This window comes from Varanus komodoensis, unplaced genomic scaffold (assembly GCF_004798865.1).
Source record: "Varanus komodoensis strain SLA01 unplaced genomic scaffold, ASM479886v1 scaffold53, whole genome shotgun sequence".
In the NCBI taxonomy this organism is placed as follows: domain Eukaryota; kingdom Metazoa; phylum Chordata; class Lepidosauria; order Squamata; family Varanidae; genus Varanus; species Varanus komodoensis.
Genome location: NW_025336126.1, coordinates 4399447 through 4419153, shown reverse-complemented (window position 1 = coordinate 4419153; position 19707 = coordinate 4399447). Strand labels below are relative to the sequence as shown.

Genomic DNA, 19707 nt, shown 5'->3' with positions numbered 1-19707 from the left:
TCTGGATTTTGGGGGGAGGGGGAATGGAAGCAAGATGACAGTGTATTCCAAAGGTTCAAAAATACAAAAGCTAGAAGGTAAGATAGTCTTTGCCTTGTAGCCCTATATGTATTCTGTTTTTCCTTAGGGAGAATGATGTGAGTAAGACTTTGGCCATAATTTAATTCACAGTTATATTTTTACTTGAATGAATAGAATCAGAATCCTTGTCTGGGTTTGAGCCAACCGTGTTCTGGCAACTCTCTCAAGTCATGTAAATCTGCTTCTGCCTCCCACACTGAATTACAAAGTAACACCCCTCAGTTTGGCTTCCGCTGACTCCATCCCTAATGCGGAGGATTGAATTTTAGCTTGTGCGCTTTCTCCTGGCTTCTGCCTTTTGCCTCCCAGGGACCACTTGTGGTCTGATTTGAGGTAGATGCAGAACAAAATAACTGTGGGTGTTTAGATCTCCATTCTGTCATAGTAGTCCAGGCTTCCCCAACCTGCTGCCCACCGGATGGGTAGTTGGAAGATGGGAGTTGTAGTCCAAAACATCTACAGGGCACCAGGTTAGAGAAAGCTATGTCATGCCTTAAAATCTGCTCCCTCTTCCTCAATTCCACCTTAAGGCTGCAACCAAAAATGGAAGACTTTGTCATTTCATTTCTGGAGAAGCTGAAACCTCCTTCTCTGCGACAGTATAATTTGCGTGCATCTCCCACCCTGACTTGGCCAGCCGGCTTCTTTTGCTTTTACAAAATAGGGTTTGTGTGGCAATTCTGATTTCTGCCACAAGAAGGCCCCCTTCCCTTCTCTCTGGCTGTGGATGGCATTCCTGGTCAGGTGGATTGGTATGGAAAATTATGATGCCCCTGTGGGAACGGTACCAGCCTGAAATTCATCCCACCTGTCCCTGTATGTAGCCAAGCTGAGGCTACTTGGAGGGAGCAAAGAAGCCCTCTGCACATGTGTAGAGAAACTTTATTACCAATCCACACATTGCCAGCCCTAAGCCCAGGTGCTTAGGCCAAGTCTGGTCCCTGTGTCCTCCTACCTCTTCCCTGACACAACGCGACGTTGTGTACACGCCAGTGATTAAGGTTGGAGGGTAGAAGAGCCCAGCTGATGGGAGGGATGCCCAGGCCTGGAAAACCTAAAGGAAAGAGAAAAACATTTAAATCCCATCTTCCCATCCAAAGCAAGGCAGCACATGACAATAACACAATAGAAGAAAACAAACAGCTGTTTTCAAAGCCAGGGTGTTCCAAATAAAATGAAATAAGACCTCATGAGCAACTCACGCCAAATGCTCTCTGAAATTTTTTGCTGGGGAAAGAGTGTCTTAAGGTCAACTGACGCTAAATGATACGCTAAAGGAACAGAAAAGCCTTCTTCTAATCAAGAATGAAAGCAGAGTTTCTAACATCCTCTTCTCTGGCCCACTCAGATTCCATTTCTGGCCAGGAAACCCCAAAGTCCTGCTTCCCAAGCTGTATATTCTAAAGCAAAGTGAGCCCCCCATGGCCCTCCACATGTTTGGGCCTACAACTCCCATCAGCTTTAGCTAGCAGAGCCAGTGGTGAGGAATTCTGGGAGCTGGAGGCCAAAACAGAACAGAAGATTGTTCTAAAGTGACACATAAACCTATAGCCTAAGTTGGTCTATCATAATCCTGTTCCCAGAGAAGGCAGCTTTGCAAGGGGGATGGGAAGGGACATGGGCGCTCCCCAACCTGGTGCCATCCAGATGTTTTGGACTACATCTCCCAGAAATCCTGCTACCTGGGAATGATGGGAGTGGCAATCCAACACCCTTGAAAGACAGCAGCATTTAAAAGCTGTCTAAAAGGATCCGCAGCACTGGCCAAAGTGCAGAGTCACTGGGACAAACTGGATAAAGGCTAACAAGATAGGAGTGCTTTGGGCCAGTGGGAAAGCTGAGCCAGGGTTAGGCCTACAGCCAGTTTGGGATAGGACGGCACTCCTCTTCCAGAGCAGATCTGTGGCTTGGAAGGGCTCCTGGGCTGGATGGGCAGGCAGCGGCTTTGGCCAGAGTGCCGCTTGGCGCCTGTTCCTGGAGGAGGCAGAAGTTCCTGCTGCAATTGAATGCCTGGTCACAGCCAGGCTAGGCTAGAAGGTGGCCAGGGCCTCAACACAGGCCACAACTGAGTAGTCTTTGGAGACTGCAAATCCTGAGAGGCAGAATCTTTTTTCTGGAACACACCCCTCCAGTGTCACCGCTTTGAGCCCGAGCGGCTCCATATTTGCTTCCAAACCATCCAAAGGGCAGGCTGCCACCTTTAAGGGCTCTGAAGTAGTTGAGCCCTACTACCGAAGGGATCAGCACGTCACACAGTCCTGCCCACCTGCTCAGGGCTTCAGTGGAGGTCTTGCTCTGTGCACCACCCACCGCCAAACTTGTAGCAGATGGTTAGGCAGGCCTTCTTGGTTGTGGCACACTGGTTATGGAATTTGCTAACAGGGGACCTCTATGTGGAAAGCTCTCATTAGCATTTGTATATGAAAAAAGCTTGGATTCTTTGAGACTGGGCTGCGGTTAGGGAGTCTCCACCCCCTCCTCTTATATACATGCTCCTCTGATTATGTTTGTAGGGCAAGACACTTTGCCCCCTGAGGGGGAACAGCAAACGCCGCCTCCCTGCCACAAGGATAGTACCTTGGACGAGTCGTGTTACTTTGCCACCAGAGGCACATGGGCTTGTCCCACTTCCTTGGAGAGTCATAATTTATAACAATTGATCCCCACTTGTAATAAATAAAATAGCTTAAAATTTCCTGCCCTTTTCTGTCCTTCAGAATCTCTTTCCTGGGGCAGCTGCCTCACTTTAGCCAATGGTAAAACTGCCCGACGATTGTTTGTACTGCCGATTATGATCTGAGAGAGGTTTCTGTTGGTTCACTCCAGAAAGCCTGAGAAGCAGGTGCTGAACCTCTTTCTGCCCGAAGGCCAAATTCCTTTTTGGAGATGCTCTTGGGGAGCATAAGAGCACATTCCAGTGGTGGATGGAGCCAAAAATGTCTATTTTTGCCTGAAGCTCTTCCTCCCAGTAACTAAACTGTTGAAGAAGCACCTCAGTGGGGAAAAGAACTGCACAAAAGCTGGGAAACCACAAAATGATGGGGGACCAGGAGACAGGGCATGGGGCAGTCAGAGGAACTCTGGGAGCCCCGTTGGGCTGGCTTTGCCCCCAGGCAAAGGCCCCAAGGGTCTGCATCCCCACCCTAGGGCCCAGCAGACCACCCCTTCCTACCTCAGCACCTTCGGCCCGAGCTTCCTCCACGAGGCCCTCAATTACATCCCGCTGCTTCTCGTCAGCCAGGGCGCCCACGTCTGTTGCCTTGTCCAAAAAGCCTCCCACACGGAGCTGCCCCATCCGCCGCTTCAGGCGCTGAGTGAAGTCCTTGGCAATGGATTCCTGCAGGAGCAGCTGAGTCCCAGCGCTGAGGACCTGAGCAACAAAAGGAAGCACGCACACACACTGCAATTGCTCTGTGGAAGCAGAATGGCCCAGGCCCAGGTTTGGTGGGGGGGGCGGTGGGCAGCAGTCTCGGGGTCAAAATCCACAACTGCAGAGGAGGAAGGGGAGAGGAACATGCAACCAAATCAGCCTCCCGGGGCCTCAGCCACAGCCAATCCACCAGGCTGCCTGGCACTGCTCCTGTGCCAGCTGTTGCAAGTCAGAAAAACTGACTCTTCAGGGCTGGTGCTCAGACTTGCATTTCCCTTTCTCTGTCCTCCCCATCCCCTTTACTCCTCGTGTGTCAAATCACTTAGACCTGACACACCACCGAAGCTTTTGTACACTGTCTCGGGAGCCTTTCAACCCAACAGCTGGGTGAAAATGCTTCAAGAAAATAAATACTAGAGCGCAAAGTCTGGGTGCTATGTTTAAATCTCTTCATCATATATGATTCATCAATTTAAAATTTCCTAATTGATTAAATAAATGTCCCAGTTTACCAGGCAGCAGATGTAAGTCTGCAGAAGCACATAAAATATTTATAGTATATATAACACATCATATTATTACATTTATATCCTGCCTTTCTTCTTCTTGCAAAAAATGAAAATAGCTGACAAGGTTCTCCTCCGCTCTATTCTATCCTCACATCAACCCTCTGGGGTACGTGAGGTTAAGTGTCAGCAGCTAACTCAAAATCACCCAGTGAGCTTTGTGGCTGAGCAGGGACTGGAACCCGGATCTCCTGAGCCTCAATCCATCACTCTTAATTGCTACACTGCACTAGCAAGCACCATCTTAAAAGAACCTACCCTGCCCCCCTCTTCTAAGACAATGCTGGCCTAGTTTAGCCCAGCGATTGCCTAGCAAATGGGGACCATCATCCTGCCCCAGCCAAGCATTCCCCAGATGTGTTGGAATATAATTCTCGTGATTCCCAGCCAGCACAGCAGTTGTATTTCGACACATGTGGAGAATATTTGGAGGGAAGGCTTGCATGCCTCATTGAAAAAACCAGAGCCCATTACAGAGAGCTTTAACTGCTTTCAGACAACAAGTATTGCAAATGCCTAAAAAGGGGAAAATGTCAATGTCAGAAATAGAAATTCCTCAAGGTTAGGAAAATGATGGCTAGAAATTAAAAGTTCTTAAAATTGTTGTAGTATAAAATCTCAAGAAAACAAAACCATAAAGAGGAAAAAATGTTACCACACTGTATTAAAACCTACGTAGCATTATTCCTAGATATATCAGTGAGTTCATCGAGTACAAGGACAGTCCTGTGGCCCTTAGACATTGACTGAGGGCCCTCAGATACTTTGGATACTGGATCAGAGGTCAGAGATGGTGCTCCACTCTCAGAGGCAGGGAAGACATGACTCTTCCCCACTCCCGCTTGTAGCCAGCATGGAAAGAACTGGCTGCTGCCCTTCTGAGGGTAGGAACAATTTCAAGTCAGGGAAAAACCGCCCCGAGGTTTCGGCAAGGGGCGGCATAGAAATGTTATAATAATAATAATAATAATAATAATAATAATAAAAAGGGGGCTGTTTCAGTGGGCTAGGAGGGGATGGGAGAGGCCCAAATACATGCTCTCTGGGGTTTGCCCAGCTTCCTTCCCTACCACTCCAAAACAACTTTACTAAATGGGCAAGAAACCCTGCTTAGCAGAAGTGTGGCATGAGGACACAGGGGACTCCCTCACCACCCTGAGCAGGGGGGCCAGAAGCCTCATCATTTGGATGCTTATGAGTGTCGCAGTAATTAACAGTGCCCTGTCATGCCACCCTCACAATGGACCGCTACCTCTAAATTAGTTTTGCTCAGATTCCTGAGGTTGCCAGGGCTCATAAAGGACTTAGAGAAATGAGCCATAATTCTAGAGGGACCGTAACATCACCATGGCATTTTAAAAGATGGTTTGGAGTAGGAAGAGCATAGCATCTAATGGGAGAATGTGTTTCTTGCAAATGCAAAAGCAGTAGATTAATAGATGAAAAACAGCTAGAACCTATGATCAAGGAATGTCCTAAAATTGCACTGCAGCCCTGATGAGAAGTACCTTTTGCTCCACAGGAAATGTTACCCCACTCCCAGCAAGCAGCCAGAAGCTCCATTAAAGATGGCTGTACCTGCCATGAAAGGGCTGGAGAGTTACGGCAAGCACATGGGTTCAGGTCCCACGGATGGGGTGCGGGGGGCAGGTCACATCCCATGCCATGTGGCATCTCCCTCCAGCCCTCCCAACTTTTAAAAACAAGTCTTCTACATGAAAGAAAAAAGGAAGGAACTTTCTGCTGCATCAGAGTGCATGACATTTTTGGCTCCACCAGATTCATCTAGTAGCAAATAAGAGGCCAAGGGCTGGACACAGTGCACAAGGTTTCAAAGGCACACCCCCCATTTGCCTACAAATGTACCACACCCTTGTGTAAGGCCGGGTTTCCTTTGCCTTCCTTAAGAGTATGCAAGGATCTGTCCCTCGTCACCACTTTATTTCTGATCAGGGATAAAGTAGCATTAATGAGTGAAACATTGCCTGCACCTCTGATCTCTGGCCACAGTCCCAGACCTCTGTGCGCAGTGAAGGGCAGCTCCATATTGAGAAAAATTTTGGAGGGACGGCCCAGGGACCAAATAAAATTGGGGGGCTGTACCTGGCCCACAGGTAGCCAGTTGCTAAGACTGCCCTAGAAATGGAGCTGCAAAAGTGGGCGACAGAGACAACATGGATTGCTTGATTGGATGTATAGATCACCCCAATAGCCCAGAGGGCTCTCTGGGTGGTTTACACACATTAAAACCCCACCAATCCTAAAATAAATAAATTGGCTACACCACAATAACATTCCCCTTATCTTCCCTCTGGCTAATAAATCCTCAGCTGGCCCATTCCCATCCAACCCAGCCCTGGTCATACATACCTGCCCCTGATTCAGCCACATGGCTTCCACCAGCCCATCAACAGCGCTATCCAGGTCAGCCGAGTCAAAGACAATGAAAGGTGACTTCCCTCCCAGCTGGAGAGAGAGCTTCTTGCCAGTCCCGGCCGTGGCACGGCGCAGGCTTCGGCCCACCTGTTGGGATGACATCATTCCGCATGCATCCGGATGGTCCAGATTTGGAAAGAGGCACTCTCTCACTCCTTCGACCCCAACATACAAGCTGCGTAAGAAATCTCTAGGCCAAAATGACTAGTTCTCATTGGCACTTAGCTGCTGAGTATGTTGCCAAAGTTCGGACTTAATAAAGGAGGCGGGAAGACACCCCCCCCCCAAAAAAGAAAAGACTCCCAATGCAGATGGTGCTCCCAAAAAGCAGAGAACTACACCAGAAAAGAGGGGAGCCTTGAAAGTCCGGGGGGGGGGGGAGAAGTTGGAGCTTGCTTGCAGAAACTCTGCCTACAACCAAGGGAAGAAGCGGGGCTATCCGAGGCTCTTCCCTGGAGGCCGAAGCACCCAGTTAGCTCCGCTTACAGGAAGAGATGCAGTTCACATTCTCCTACCGCAGGTTGTGGCCTCTGGATATCTGAGACTACAACTCCCAGCATTCATGGCCATTGGTCATGCTGGCTGGGGTTGATGAGAGCTGAAGTCCAGAGCACGTGCCCGGATGGAAAACGCTGCCCTTGTGTCTATGCGCACACAGACACAAAAGCAGTAATCAAAAATGCCTCCTGTGATACTGTGGGATATGTGCACAGAGCACTTAGAGAAATGGCGGGTCAGGCCCTTAGGAGGCTTCTTGGATGCTGTACAAAGTGCACACAGGCCTCAAGGCCTGTCTGGTGGGATTCCCAAGCAGTGAGCCACAGAGGGAAACAGAAAGAATCGAAATGCAGAGCTAAAACAGTCAGACTCCCATTAGGTGGATAAAATCACGGCTGGGCAGTCAAGGAAGACCTGTTTAAACAAAAAATGGCTTCAGCAGGCACTGAAAACAGAAAAGCTTCAAAGACAATGAAAGGTGACTTCCCTCTCAGCCGTCAGGGGAGCCCAGAAAGAGGGAGCCCACGTGCCGAAGACTCCACTCCAAGTGGACCTCAAATGGTCCAGGTGGAATCGCCAAGAGCGCCACATCTGAAGGTGCTCTTCCAAATAGCGGGGCTGACCTCAGCCTCATCTCACCCCCCGAAAGGGAGAAGGGCAGTTACCTCAGCAGAGCCGGCAAAAGCCACTTTGTTGACACCTGGATGGGCAGCCAAGACCTCGCCCAGTGCCTGATCGCCTGTGACCACGTTGAGAACCCCGGGAGGAAGTCCCGCCTGGGCACAGGCCTCGGCCAGCAGGAGAGCTGTAAGCCGGGCGGAGCTGGCCGGTTTTAAGACCACTGTGTTTCCTGTTCGGCAAGGCAGGCGGTGGGGGGGTGGGGGGGGAGGAAAAAAAGAAGAGAGTTGGCAGAAATCGGTGGACATCTCTGTTCCTATGCTCTACTCTACCACTTGATGTGGATACAGAGCAAGGGGCTGCCCTCAAGAGCCAACTGCAGCTCCCATCACCATGCCACAACGATCTCAGAGATGCACACTGCCCACGGGCCATATCCAGAGCAGGTGCCTGATGATGCCTGTCCCTGCTTGTGTAAGACACGCTTGTGAGGAAGGCTCCATGTGCACATACACATCTGTGAGTGTGTGTGAGAGAGGAAGAGGCTGGTCCAAAGCCACCCAGATACTTGCGTGGCAAAGTGGAGATTTGAAACTGGACCTCCCTGGCTCTAGTTTGGTAGTCTAATTTCTATGTCTCATTAGCTCCCGTGTTACGTGCTTGGATCACTGGAGATGCTTCCCCAGCTTGACATACCCATAGCCAGCGCCGGGCACACCTTCCACGTCAGAGTCAGCAAAGGGAAGCTCCGAGGGATGAGAGCAGCCACAACACCTGTCAGGAGAGAAGGTCAGGCTTGACCAGAAATCCTCCAGGTCCTAGCAGTGTCAGGATCCAAGCCAGCCCTCCTCAGCCTGATACATTCCAAATGGGTAGGACTGCAACTCCCACGACCACCTGCTATGACAGCTGGGTCTTATGGGAGTTGTAGTTCAATGCACAGAGACAGCAGCAGGTCTTTCCTCCCTGCTCTGGAGCAGCCTTCCCCAACCAGATGCTGTCCAGATGTGCTGGACTAGATGCCTGGTTGGGAAAGGCAGCTCTGGAGCATTAAACAGACAACGGCAAGAGGACCAGCCGTCTGGGCCTAGCAGGGAGCCAGGGAGGGCTCATACACCAGGGCAGGAGCGTGTGGGAGATGAGGCTGGTGTCTCTGCTTCCAAAACCATCAGGCTTCTTTCGGGCCCTCTCTGCAAGCAAAGCAAGTGGAGGGGCCCAGGCCTCAACTTTATGGTGTGCTATTGCACATAAAAGGCAAAACCCCAAAAGCAAAAGTAAAGCCATCCCACTTTCTGGAAAGCTTCAATCCCTAGAGTCGACATGTGGCAGGATCACAGCAGTAGGAACACAGCCTGTTCCCCCCGCAAGAACCACTGGGAAGAATCGCTGGGGCATGCCCCCATACAAGGCGCTCTGACAGAGGCAGATGCATCACCACCCCGCAATGCACAGCAGATAAGACACACTATACAAGTAACTAGTCCTTAAGTTCCGAGTTGCTTGGCTGTCACTAGGGCAAGACACCCCTTGCCTGCATTGATGCTGCAGCGTCCTCCTCACCCCTGGGGGGCTCAACCTTATGCGGAAAGACCGTGGCTCCAGCTTTCAAACTGCGACTGCTGCCCAGGCACTCACCAAGGGGCTTCCAGCCCTTCATCTCCACCTCCATCAGCTGGGCCCAGCCTGCATGATGGTAGAAATGCCGGATGACCAGAGGCAGCTCTGTGTTACGGGCTTCCCGGAGGAGCTTCCCGTTGTCCAGGCTCTCTAGAAGGCTCAGCAGCTGCTGATGTTTCTGGAGGGTCCTGGCCACGCTGGGGTGGAGGAGCAGGAGAGACAGTCCGTCACAGCCAGGCTGAGCATGTAAACAAAGTCCCCTGAAGAGGCTTGTGCGTTTCCCCATCAGTCTTCCCAAAGTAGAAGAGGCAACTTAAAAGGCACCTGTAAGTTCCAGGTAAAGATAGAACAGCAGCCCCCAACCTGACGCCCTCCAGATGTGTTGGGACTACAGTTCCCAGCCAGGCTGGTCTAGACCATATTGCAGAGGCGCACAACCGATGGCCTGGAACCTGCCCACAGCCTCCAATGCACCACCAAAATTCATGACGGCAGCAGAAAAAAAATGTTACTGCTGCTGACTGGTGAACAGTCAAATTTAGCCTAAGGAGGAGTCAACGTCAACCCATTTCCACTGTTTATAAACAAATGGCTGATTTGGTCACCCCCACCAGCATCTACTGGAATCTTGCAGAACACTGGAATACAGCCTGAACAGGGGACAAAAATAACTTCCAGAGTTCCCCCCACTAGCTATCCTGATTTGACACCTGCTTAATTGTCATTGCCTTCCCCAAAGAAATCTGGAAAATGACCTTTGTTGAGAATTCTGCTGGGGATCGCTAGGCCCACTCCCTGCCACTGCCCTGAATGTTAGTTCCCTTAGGAGAAAGAATTATCTTTCAACCAAGTTCACACGGTCAGTATAAAACGTCAGGCTATCTCTAATTAAAATATGAAGCCCAGGGGAGACTCAACAACATGAGAACTTAAATACATAGCATATGGCTTGGCCTCCCTTATTTTTTTTACTTACTAGTAGGTATGCAAGGTCCCAGTTCAGATCAGGACTACCACATATGTGGCTCTGTGAGGTTTAAACTTCTACTCCCAGCTGCTTATTTTCCTTAACTCATGCCCCACCCACAGATGTGGATTAAAAATGGGGAGAAGCCTTCACTAGTGCATGTTGAGGTCCCCTACTCTTCCTTTAGCCCCTGCATGTTGGAGAGGGAGCTAAATTTGGCAAAAGTGACTGGAAGGGTAAGGCTTAAGTCATACAGTCATAGAATAGTAGAGCTGGAAAGGGCCAGGAAGGCCATCCGGTCCAACCCCCTGCTGTTGCAGGAATCCAATTTACACAATCCCACTCAGATGGCTGTCCAGTTTCTTTCTGAATATCTCAGAAAACCCATGATCTCTCTAGGCAACTGGTTCCACTGACATATTGCTCTGACAGCAAAGAAGCTTTTCCTGTTATCTAGCCTGAACCTGGGTAGTTGCAGCTTGAATAGATTATCCTGTGTCTAGTATCACGAGAAGAGATCCTGACCTTCCTTTTTGTGACAGCCTTTGAGGTACATCCAACTGTACACACAGCAGACCCATGGGGGATTCCTTCAAGCCCCAATCAGGGAGAGCAACATGCAGCCATGCCCCTGGAGGCACCCAGGCACCCAACGGTTCTTCAGTCCAAAGACAGTGCCACCATGGGCTAGATTAGGCCATGGGCCAGAGATTCCCTGCACTACTAAGTTCAGACAACATGATAATCCAGAGGCAAGGGTTGAATGTGGGCTGTCGTTCAACCATAGGCTATCTTGGTATCTGAACCCAGGCAAGATAACAAGCCATGGTGAACAGCCCATGGGTCACAATCTAACAACAAATTATGGGTTTTCTTCATGGGATGTTCATAGTTAACAAGCCATGTCCTGTAACACAGCTGGGTTCAGACAGCACAATAACCCGTGGTTAACAACAACCCACAGTCCAGCATCAATCAACACACAAGCCATACTCAACCCTTGAGTGTGATGCCTGAACCCAGCATGTTCCCAGAATCCACATACAACCCGAGTATGTAACACCAGTCATTGCGTTACATAGTTCCAAGGTATCTGCGATAGTCTGAAAGCCCCCAGAACTTTTGGACAAACAGCCACACATTTGCAAGCTTGGTGTCTCATGACTTCCACATACTTGTACAAGTGCCGGGCTCGGACATGGCCAGGGAGTTTGCTCCATGTTTCAAAGGCTTTTGTGGCAGAGTCCACTGCTGCATTCGTATCTTCTACAGAACCCTGAAGGGTGGTGGCCAGCAGCTCACCTGAGGAATGGAGGAGAAAGGAAGAGGGTTCTTTTAATCTCCCAGGGTTCGATTCAGAGTAAATCCCAAAAGCTGTGAAACTACCACAACATGGAAGGAAGGACAGAGAGCTGATCACTGCAACAGTACTCAGGAAAACCTGAACTAGCTTTTTTTGAAGGAATCTAGTCCTTGTTATTTTGGAGAAGACAGAAACAATCTCTCCAATTTCAAATTATGGGCTGGAAATCAGAAAACCTCTTGAGAAAACTTCATTTCAGGAATACAGTACTTATCTTTCTCTACCTGTAGTAGGATTCTTGGTAGCCCACTTCTCTCTGCCATCTGGTTTCAGCCACTTGCCATCAACGAAATGCCCAAAGCTACGGCTGTGAGATTCTAGCCACGACTGAAAACACAGAAAAAATAGGAGGCAGGGAGAGAAGAAAGCAATGAAAGAGAAACAAGCAATTGGACATCATCTAAAACCCCTTTCATTTGCAGGCAACCAGTCTCCTGTATACAGGGTTTATTTTTTAAGCTATGAATTGTGCCTAATTATTTCAGGAATGAAAACAGTTGGACTGCAGTCCCTATCATCCCTGCCCAAGAATCATGCTGGCTGCAACTGATGAGACTTAGAATGGAATCTCTTGGGGTAGTGGGGGTGTGTGTGAGAAGTGTCTCACTGCGATCCAGGTGAGACACTTTCACACCTACAGGAATTAGGCCCAAGTCATCCTTTAACACCTTCACACTCACCACACACATGAATGCAGCTTTTGGCATTTGTGAACTGATTCTGTGAATGCTCCCACATGCCAGGAGCTCCTAACTTCCCACGGCCTGGAAAGGCAGGAAGAGGCCAATCCTGAGGACCACATGCCTCTTGGTGTGGATGAGGCTGGTGGAGCCACAGCAAGGCGGCCTTTTTTGACTTCCTAGGAGAAGAGAACCCTTGTTTCGTTGCAAAGGGCCACGTTCTCCTGCGAGCAATCCGTGGGGCTGCATATGTCAGTGCTGAGCAAGACAAAGCCCAGCAGTGAGCTAGGTCAGAGCCCATTCCCCTTTCTCTCCACCTTCCCACCCAATGGTCTGCTTATGAAGGACAGTTTGCCCTTCCTGGAGGTCTGAAAGCTTCCGAAATCAGGCCAACCAGTTCCAGATGGACCAATGGCATGAATCGCTCTATGGCAGCTGCACACATCATTCATAATCCCCTGATCTGGATCAGTAAATGCTCCACATATGACACAGAAAGGGGATACAGAACCTGCCCCCACAAATGCCAAATCGGATCACCGCTTGCCAAGGAGGTCCACAGAGGGGAGGGTCCCATGCTTTGCACGCAGGTGGTTCCTGGCATCTCCAAGTCCAAGACCACCTTTCTGGAGTGTAGCAGGAAACTTCTAAGACTCCATGAATTGAATCTGGTTGTTTACTTCTCTTAAACATGTCCCCTAAATTAAACCACAGCTACTCCCTTTTAAAACAGGGTCAGAACTCGCAGCTCCCCATGTAGACGGTGTAGGTCACTAAACTATCACGTAACACAGTTCTGAGGAGGGACTGCCAAAAACAGACAAGCAGTCGGTTGCCTCAACAGACTGGATGTCATGTGGCCCTCCAGACATTTTGGTCTACAGCTCCCATCATCCCTAGACAGGCCTGCAAATGGTGAGGGACTGTGGGAACCATAAGCCAAAAGGGCCAGGCGTCACCCACCTCTGACACAGTTCCCCCACCTTTCTAGGTCAACACAGCCCCTTTTCAAAAGTGACTATCTGAATGCAACTCTAGTAATTTAATTTTACTTATTTTAACTGTTAATGCATGTTTTTACCTTGGATTTGTTTAGTGATGCTGTACCCTATTTATATATTTCACTGTGTTGCTGCCCCGAGACATTGTGAAGGGTGGGATAACAAGAACTTTAATAAATAGTAAGCCTGAGCAGCAAGTGTTTCCATGGGCATCAGTTTGGCTAGATGCCAAGGCAGAATACTTTGAAATTGTTAGGCTGATGCATAAAGTCACATTCTTTTGGCACATGGCAAGCAACTGGCCTACTCCAAGGGCTGCGTAGCAACTCAAGGGCTAGTGACTGCGGCTATGACTGGAGTCTCCTCCTCCCAGTCTCTCGCTCGCTGACATCAACACACACACTTCTTTGAGACTTTGTCAATTACAAAGCCAATCAGGTAAAGACACAGAGCACCATCCTGTGTGAACTCTGCACAGAAATTCTTCCTCTCCCAGAATTCCCCAGCCAGTCGGGGAAGGCTGGTTAGACAGTCCACAGGTCATAAACGCAGGGAAGCTAACCTGAATCGACCATTTTTGTCTACCCAGCCAAGGAACTCTGGGCAGTTCCAGCCCTGTGAGGGGACAATGGAGGCGCACGCATCCCATTTCGCGTCTTCGCCAGTCACTGGGCACATGCCGAGCCTTTCCAGCCCCATCACCTCCACAGACTGGAGGCACAAATCACCTGTTTGTGATTTACAAAGCTGTTTCAGGATAGCATACAGAGGGCAAAACTCCATCACCTATCAGAAAGGTTTCCACCTCCTCTCATTTAAAGGAAAAATAAATGAACCAATGATGCATCAGGTTAGATGTTAAGAATCAAGGAGGTTAAGGCTAAAACCATTTGAAGAGCAGCTTATGTTGAGACACTGGTTACAGGGGACCTGCGAAACGGGGCCTGAGTTCTCAGAAAGCGTAGAAAGAGGGTGAATATGGCTGAGGACACTGTGAGCCCCTAGGTGTGGGTGGGTTCAAATTCCCATCATCAGATCATTCAGATGGTCTAGATGGGAATTGGAGTCAAGCAACTGTAAGACCACAGGTCCCCTAACCTTGAGATTGGGGGCAGGGGAGAGCATAAGCTGGTCTGTTGCTAAAGGGTTTATTTGGTTTGGTGCTCCCCCCCCCCCCCCCGCCACACTTCCATCCCCATTCCTTTCCTCATGACTCAAGCCTTAGGATTTATTATAAGTCTGCACAAGGGAAATTTATTTAATACATTAGGTGCAAGGTAATTTGGGCTTTTGGCTGAGAAGTGGCATAAAATACTTTATTTTAAAAAAATATTCTGGTTGTGTTTAATTGATTTGTTTTCATGTTTTGTTTTAATTAAGATTCGCTTTTTAAATTTTGTACTTGGCTGTATTTTATTTTTGGCTGTCCTGAGTAGGTTCTTTGGCAGAAAGGTAAGATATAAAGTTGGTCAGTCAATCAAGCTAAATGTGGGTGGGGGGGTTTCTTTGATCAAGGAGCAAAGTGGGTCACTCTTGATTTTTGGGATCTACGTCATTCCTGACCATTGTCCATATTGGCTGGGGCTAAAGGTAGACTAAACCCCATCTAGAGAGACCCAGGCTAGGGAAAGTTGATTGGGGGCTCAGCCGTTGCTCTTAGGACAGGAAACCTTTAAGAGAAGAGGCTCTTGGATGCTGGTGTCTTTAGGAAGCTCTCCTTTGGCATCCTTGCAAAGGTCCCCGTTCCAGTTCTCATCCTTCACAGGCCGTGGACCATTTGCCTCCTTCTCCTTCTGGCTCTTGGCCCACATCTGGCGGATCCAGTCCATCTCAGCTGTCCACAGCCGTCTATCCTTCTCCCGCTGGGCTTTCTCTTCTTCCCACAAGCTCTGGAAGAGTTTCTCCCTCTCCCGGAAATGTGCCCGGATGTCCCGCACTAGCTCGTCAAATCTGTCATCCCGGGGTCTCTTTCTCCTGTTTCGGAGCTGAGCCAATTTCTCCCGAGTGCTCAACAGGCTCCGAGGCCTAGAAAAAGCTGGTGGAAGGAGTAGAGTTATTCAAAATCAGAGATATTGGGACCAGAGCCATCATTTTCAGCTCTTTAGGTACACAAAAACTTCTATCACACACTTAGCTCAAACAGGGGTACAGAAACTTAAACTGGGGTTTTGGGGCCCAGAGGTCAATTCCAGCAGGCCAGGGGTTGCTCATGTGAGTGCCAACCTTTCTTCAATCAAACAGTCTTTTGTGTTTGCCACCAATTTTAAAACACTGAAATGCTTCTCCTATGGCTTTGGCACTGCCAGCTAAGAACCTGCAGCTAAAATCAGCAGGCATTTTTCATCTTCAGCCCTGTGCACTGTTAGAATAAACCCCACAAGAGCTTCTCCAGAATGGAATCCAAAGATGAGTGCCTTTGGTGAAGCCCTGACTCAAAACTGGCTCTATTTAACATGATGAGGCCTCTACGGTGGTGGGGAGGAATAAAAGCACCCAGGCTGTATATCTAAGAGCCCTGCCATCAGTTCAACTCATGAACAACGCATGCAGGAGCAGCATAAGCTTCAACCATCCTTACCCTCACAATGGGGCAGATGCAAATGACAATCACATCAAAGCAGGTTTAGAAATGTCTATTTTTCCTTGACAAGCTGATCTCCTGTCCACCCCTTGCCCCAACAACTAGGCAGGGAAGCTGCTGTAGAGTAGAAGTGAGTTAGATCTGCATCCGCATACACCACCTTTCCCTTGGGCCAATGGTATCTAGAAATAATTTGCCCACATATACCTACAAAATGGGGGCTTTTGCATACTAACCAGCAAAGACTGTTCTCACTTCTAAAGCATCAGAAGCAATTGGCTTCCTTACATTCTGCAAGCAAATATTTTAAAACTGGAGAATTTTCTAAGGCCACCCCAAGTTACAGAACATAATTAAAAGAGGAGGGAAAAAACCTAGCAGATTTAAACTAAGGTGTTGAGAGTGGCTTCATAAAATGCAGCTTATTCTGTTCATCAAGAGGTAGGAACTTGTGGCCCTCCAAATGTTAGATATGATTCCTATCACCCTGTCCATTACCTATGTTGGCTGGGGCTGATGAGAGTTGGAACACAAAAACATCTGCTTTGACTTAACTCCCACATTTCTCCAAGACGCAGAGTTTGGTTGCTCAGGCCATCCAACAATCTACTAATGCACTTTCCATTTCTAAAGAACAAGGTGTCCCACATTATATTCCTAAATAAAAAAGCTGGTGCCCAAGCTCCTACAAGCTAAATACAATCCTTGAGGTGCACAGCTATTTAACAAGAATCCAAAACTGCTCCTTGTTATAGGTCACATCCACATTTGCTGCAAATTTTTGGCAATGGATACTCCCACGTATACCTGGGTAAGGCCCGTCACCTTTTCACCGGACCCAAGGACTCAGATGCAATATCATTAAGTTATTAAGAACCCAGCAGTTCCAGGGTTCTCCTCTTCAGAATGGAGGTTTTGTTGGCTCCTTGCACACCCCCATCCCCTGGTAAAAGGGGTCTCATAGGATTCCTGGGTCTTGTTCTAAAGGGGCCCAATGGATTAAGGGGAGGAGGCCAGGAACCAGAGCCAAGTCAAGCAACTTCAAGATGAGGGTGGCAGGAATCAGGATCATGCAGAAAGAAGCCAGGATGGCTTGCAGAGGAAAGCCAGAACTCCCCAGTTCTGCACCCATGGAAATGGGTTAAGTCAGAGCAGCAAAGCTGAATCTGATGGCCGGGACAACCAGGGGTCCCTGCGGAAGGGGGAGGAGAGTAAAGCTCCTGTCCAAAACCTAATTCCCTGTGGGTAAGTCCCTCTATGCTCAATGAGGCTTACTTCCGAGAAAGCATGTAGAGGATTGCGCTGATTGGGGTGGAAAGGACTGAAAACCATTACTCTTTAATAAGGGGGGGAGGGGGTGTCTACAGCCGAAATGTTTTGCATCCCCACAAAAAAGCCCCCCCCCGTGCCACTCCACTCCACTCCACTCACCCCTCCTGTTTAGCCCAGTTCTCCAAGAAGCCTCCAAATGCGTCCGGGTCTCTTGGCGAAGGAGCGGATCTTCTACCGCGCTGGGGCCGATGATCTCCCTCCGGGGGGTCTCCACGTGGGCATCTTCATGGGAGTAGAGGTAGGACCCTCCCGCTCCCCCGTGGAGGCTGCCCTCCTCCGGCACCGGGCTTTTTTCCTCCTTGACGATCCCACCCGCGACGTGGTGGTGGTGATGGTGGTGGTGAAGGAGGGGGTCTTCGGGGTGAAGCAAGCCCCCGGCCGCTTGCGAGCAGGACGAGGATGAGGAGGCGGGGGCAGCGGCAGAGGCGGCAGCAGGCTCGCCTTGCGGATCCAGATCACTGCCGTCGGTGACAGACACCTGGGTCCACCCGTAGTCGTCCTCCTGCAGCTCTTGATCCGGATCGAGCTCCGGATCGCTCTCCTCTTTGATCACCACCTGACACCAAGGAGCAGCCGCGCCGCCGCCGACACGGCCGCCGGCGCTCCCGCCACCAAGGATGGCGTCGAGTTCGTGGAAAAAGCGGCACCGCTGGCGGGCGATGCCGTCTTGCAGCTTGGCTTGCTTGTAACTCTTCTTCAGGTCTTTGCCTTTGGTCCGACACTGGTCCTCGTCGCGGAAATAGCCCTTCTCCGCCATCCGCTCGGAGATCCACTGGTAGACGTCGGCATTCCGGTGGCACCGGTTGAGCTGCGCCTGGATGCCTTCTTCCCCCCACAAGGCGAGGAAATCCAGGGTCTCCCGGTGGCTCCAAGTGGCCGCCCGCGTCCGGGGCACTTTCGGGCGATCCCCTGTCTTCGGGCCCAAGAAGGAGGAAGGGGAAGGCGAGGACATGCCGGGATGGGAAGCGGGAAAGGGGGGTAGGTGGGTGGCAAGGTCCGGTGATGATGATGATGATGGGGGAGGGGAAAAGAGGGGGGTCCCTCACCTCTGTTCAATTAGAAAACTAACCCCGGTGCACGCCGGGATACTCCCCCCTCCCTAACCCAGAAGACCGAGCGAGGCGGAGTAAGAGGGGCGGGTACCTCCGCGGTAGCACGTAACCCGAGGTGGGACTTACTGCGCAACCATTGGCCAGCGCGCCCGTGGTATGCATATGACCCTGGCTGAGCGGGGACGCACAGCCCCGCTCGGTCCAGCACAATAGCCCGCAAAGTCTCCCTCTTACCCCCAGCGAGGAAGAACTCTTACCTCCCGGGGCACTCAAGAGTCCGAGCGGTTGCGGTTCTCCCTGACCTATTGCTCCCCCAAACGTCGCTCTTCCCGCCCCGCTGCACACACAAATCCTGCACTGCACCTGCTCTGCTTTCTTCAGAGAGAGGCTGGATTTTGCCGCATCTTTTAGCAAGAAGTCGTTCGCGTCCTGCGAGTTTCGGATTAAATCTCAGCAGGAGCGTCCGAGCTATTCGAAGGGGAGCAGAGCGATGAACTGGACGGGGGCTTGCGTGTAGAAAGGAGCTAGCATGTGAATCAGCAGTGGACTGAATCGGGATTAGAACATGCATGTGGCACCAGAGGTGGGAAGAATGGGCAAGCGGAGCAGTTTGCTCCGGTCCGCTGCAAAACAGAGTCTGCTCTGCAGCGGCTCTTTCCAGGAAGCAGCGCCCAGATCCGAACATCACAGCTGCTCTAAGCCGTATAAACGCCCTGGACAGCTTTAACTCCAGATTCCTCTGCTAAGGGGCAGATGAGAGTTAGAGCAGTTGGAGCCAGTAGAACTCCTCAACACTACAAAAGGGCAGTGGAGCGGAAGCGAATTGTTAGTGATTAGTAAAAGCGGAACTTTTACTCGCACTTCTTCAATCTCCCCCGCCTCTCCTTCTAAATACTCGTGATTGAAGGTTTAGTTAAAGTAGCTGAGCCGGTTATTCATAAACAGAACGGCGAGATCTTCTGAACCTGGATGGTCGTGGACTCCCGCGCGCCCTTCAGCACCCACACGCATGACAAACATCAGAATCCGTTCAGTAAAGAGTGCTGGTTCAGCAGCGGAACGAAGGTCAGGGACTCAGCCACATCAGCCAAAGCAGGGGAGGGGAAAACAAAAATGGAGTGCTAAGGGTGGATTTGGTGCCCGGCTGTTGCAGAAGCCTCCCCAAAATCTCCTGTTTGCAATCCATTCCTGCTCCCCACGTCTCTTTGCAGCCCCAGTTTTGATGCCCGGTCTCCCAGGATTCTGAAAGCCACTGGGTCCCACGCTCTTGCCTTGGAGGACCCAGGTTCCGGGCATCCCTTGCAGCCCGTTTCCCTTACCTGGGCTATCCCAGTGCCCTCTGGGACAGGCCCATACTCCACTGAGGTGTAGATATCGTACACTGGAGGGGCTCCACGGCTGCCTGCTGGTGCCGCTGAGCCAGCCATAGACACTTCCCTTGCCTGCTTCTCCCCTTCCTTGCCAGTGAGAAAGCAGCCGCTCGAGAGCACTCAGCTACTTTCCCTTTTATAGGGACACTTCCGGCTTCCTTTGCCATAGAGACTA

General features: G+C 50.3%; 1 protein-coding gene across 1 annotated transcript in view; it reads right to left on the bottom strand.

The window, feature by feature from the left end:
• Positions 1-19466, bottom strand: part of ALDH16A1 (aldehyde dehydrogenase 16 family member A1) — a 45172-nt gene extending 25706 nt beyond the window's left edge. Inside the window, 10 exon segments of the mRNA XM_044447799.1 lie at positions 1037-1135; positions 3254-3451; positions 6388-6540; positions 7617-7801; positions 8266-8343; positions 9205-9383; positions 11329-11455; positions 11741-11843; positions 14868-15232; positions 17210-19466. Of these exon segments, the coding sequence (XP_044303734.1) occupies positions 1037-1135; positions 3254-3451; positions 6388-6540; positions 7617-7801; positions 8266-8343; positions 9205-9383; positions 11329-11455; positions 11741-11843; positions 14868-15232; positions 17210-18062 (2340 nt within the window). The 5' untranslated portion in view covers positions 18063-19466.
• Positions 19467-19707: the final 241 nt, after the last annotated feature.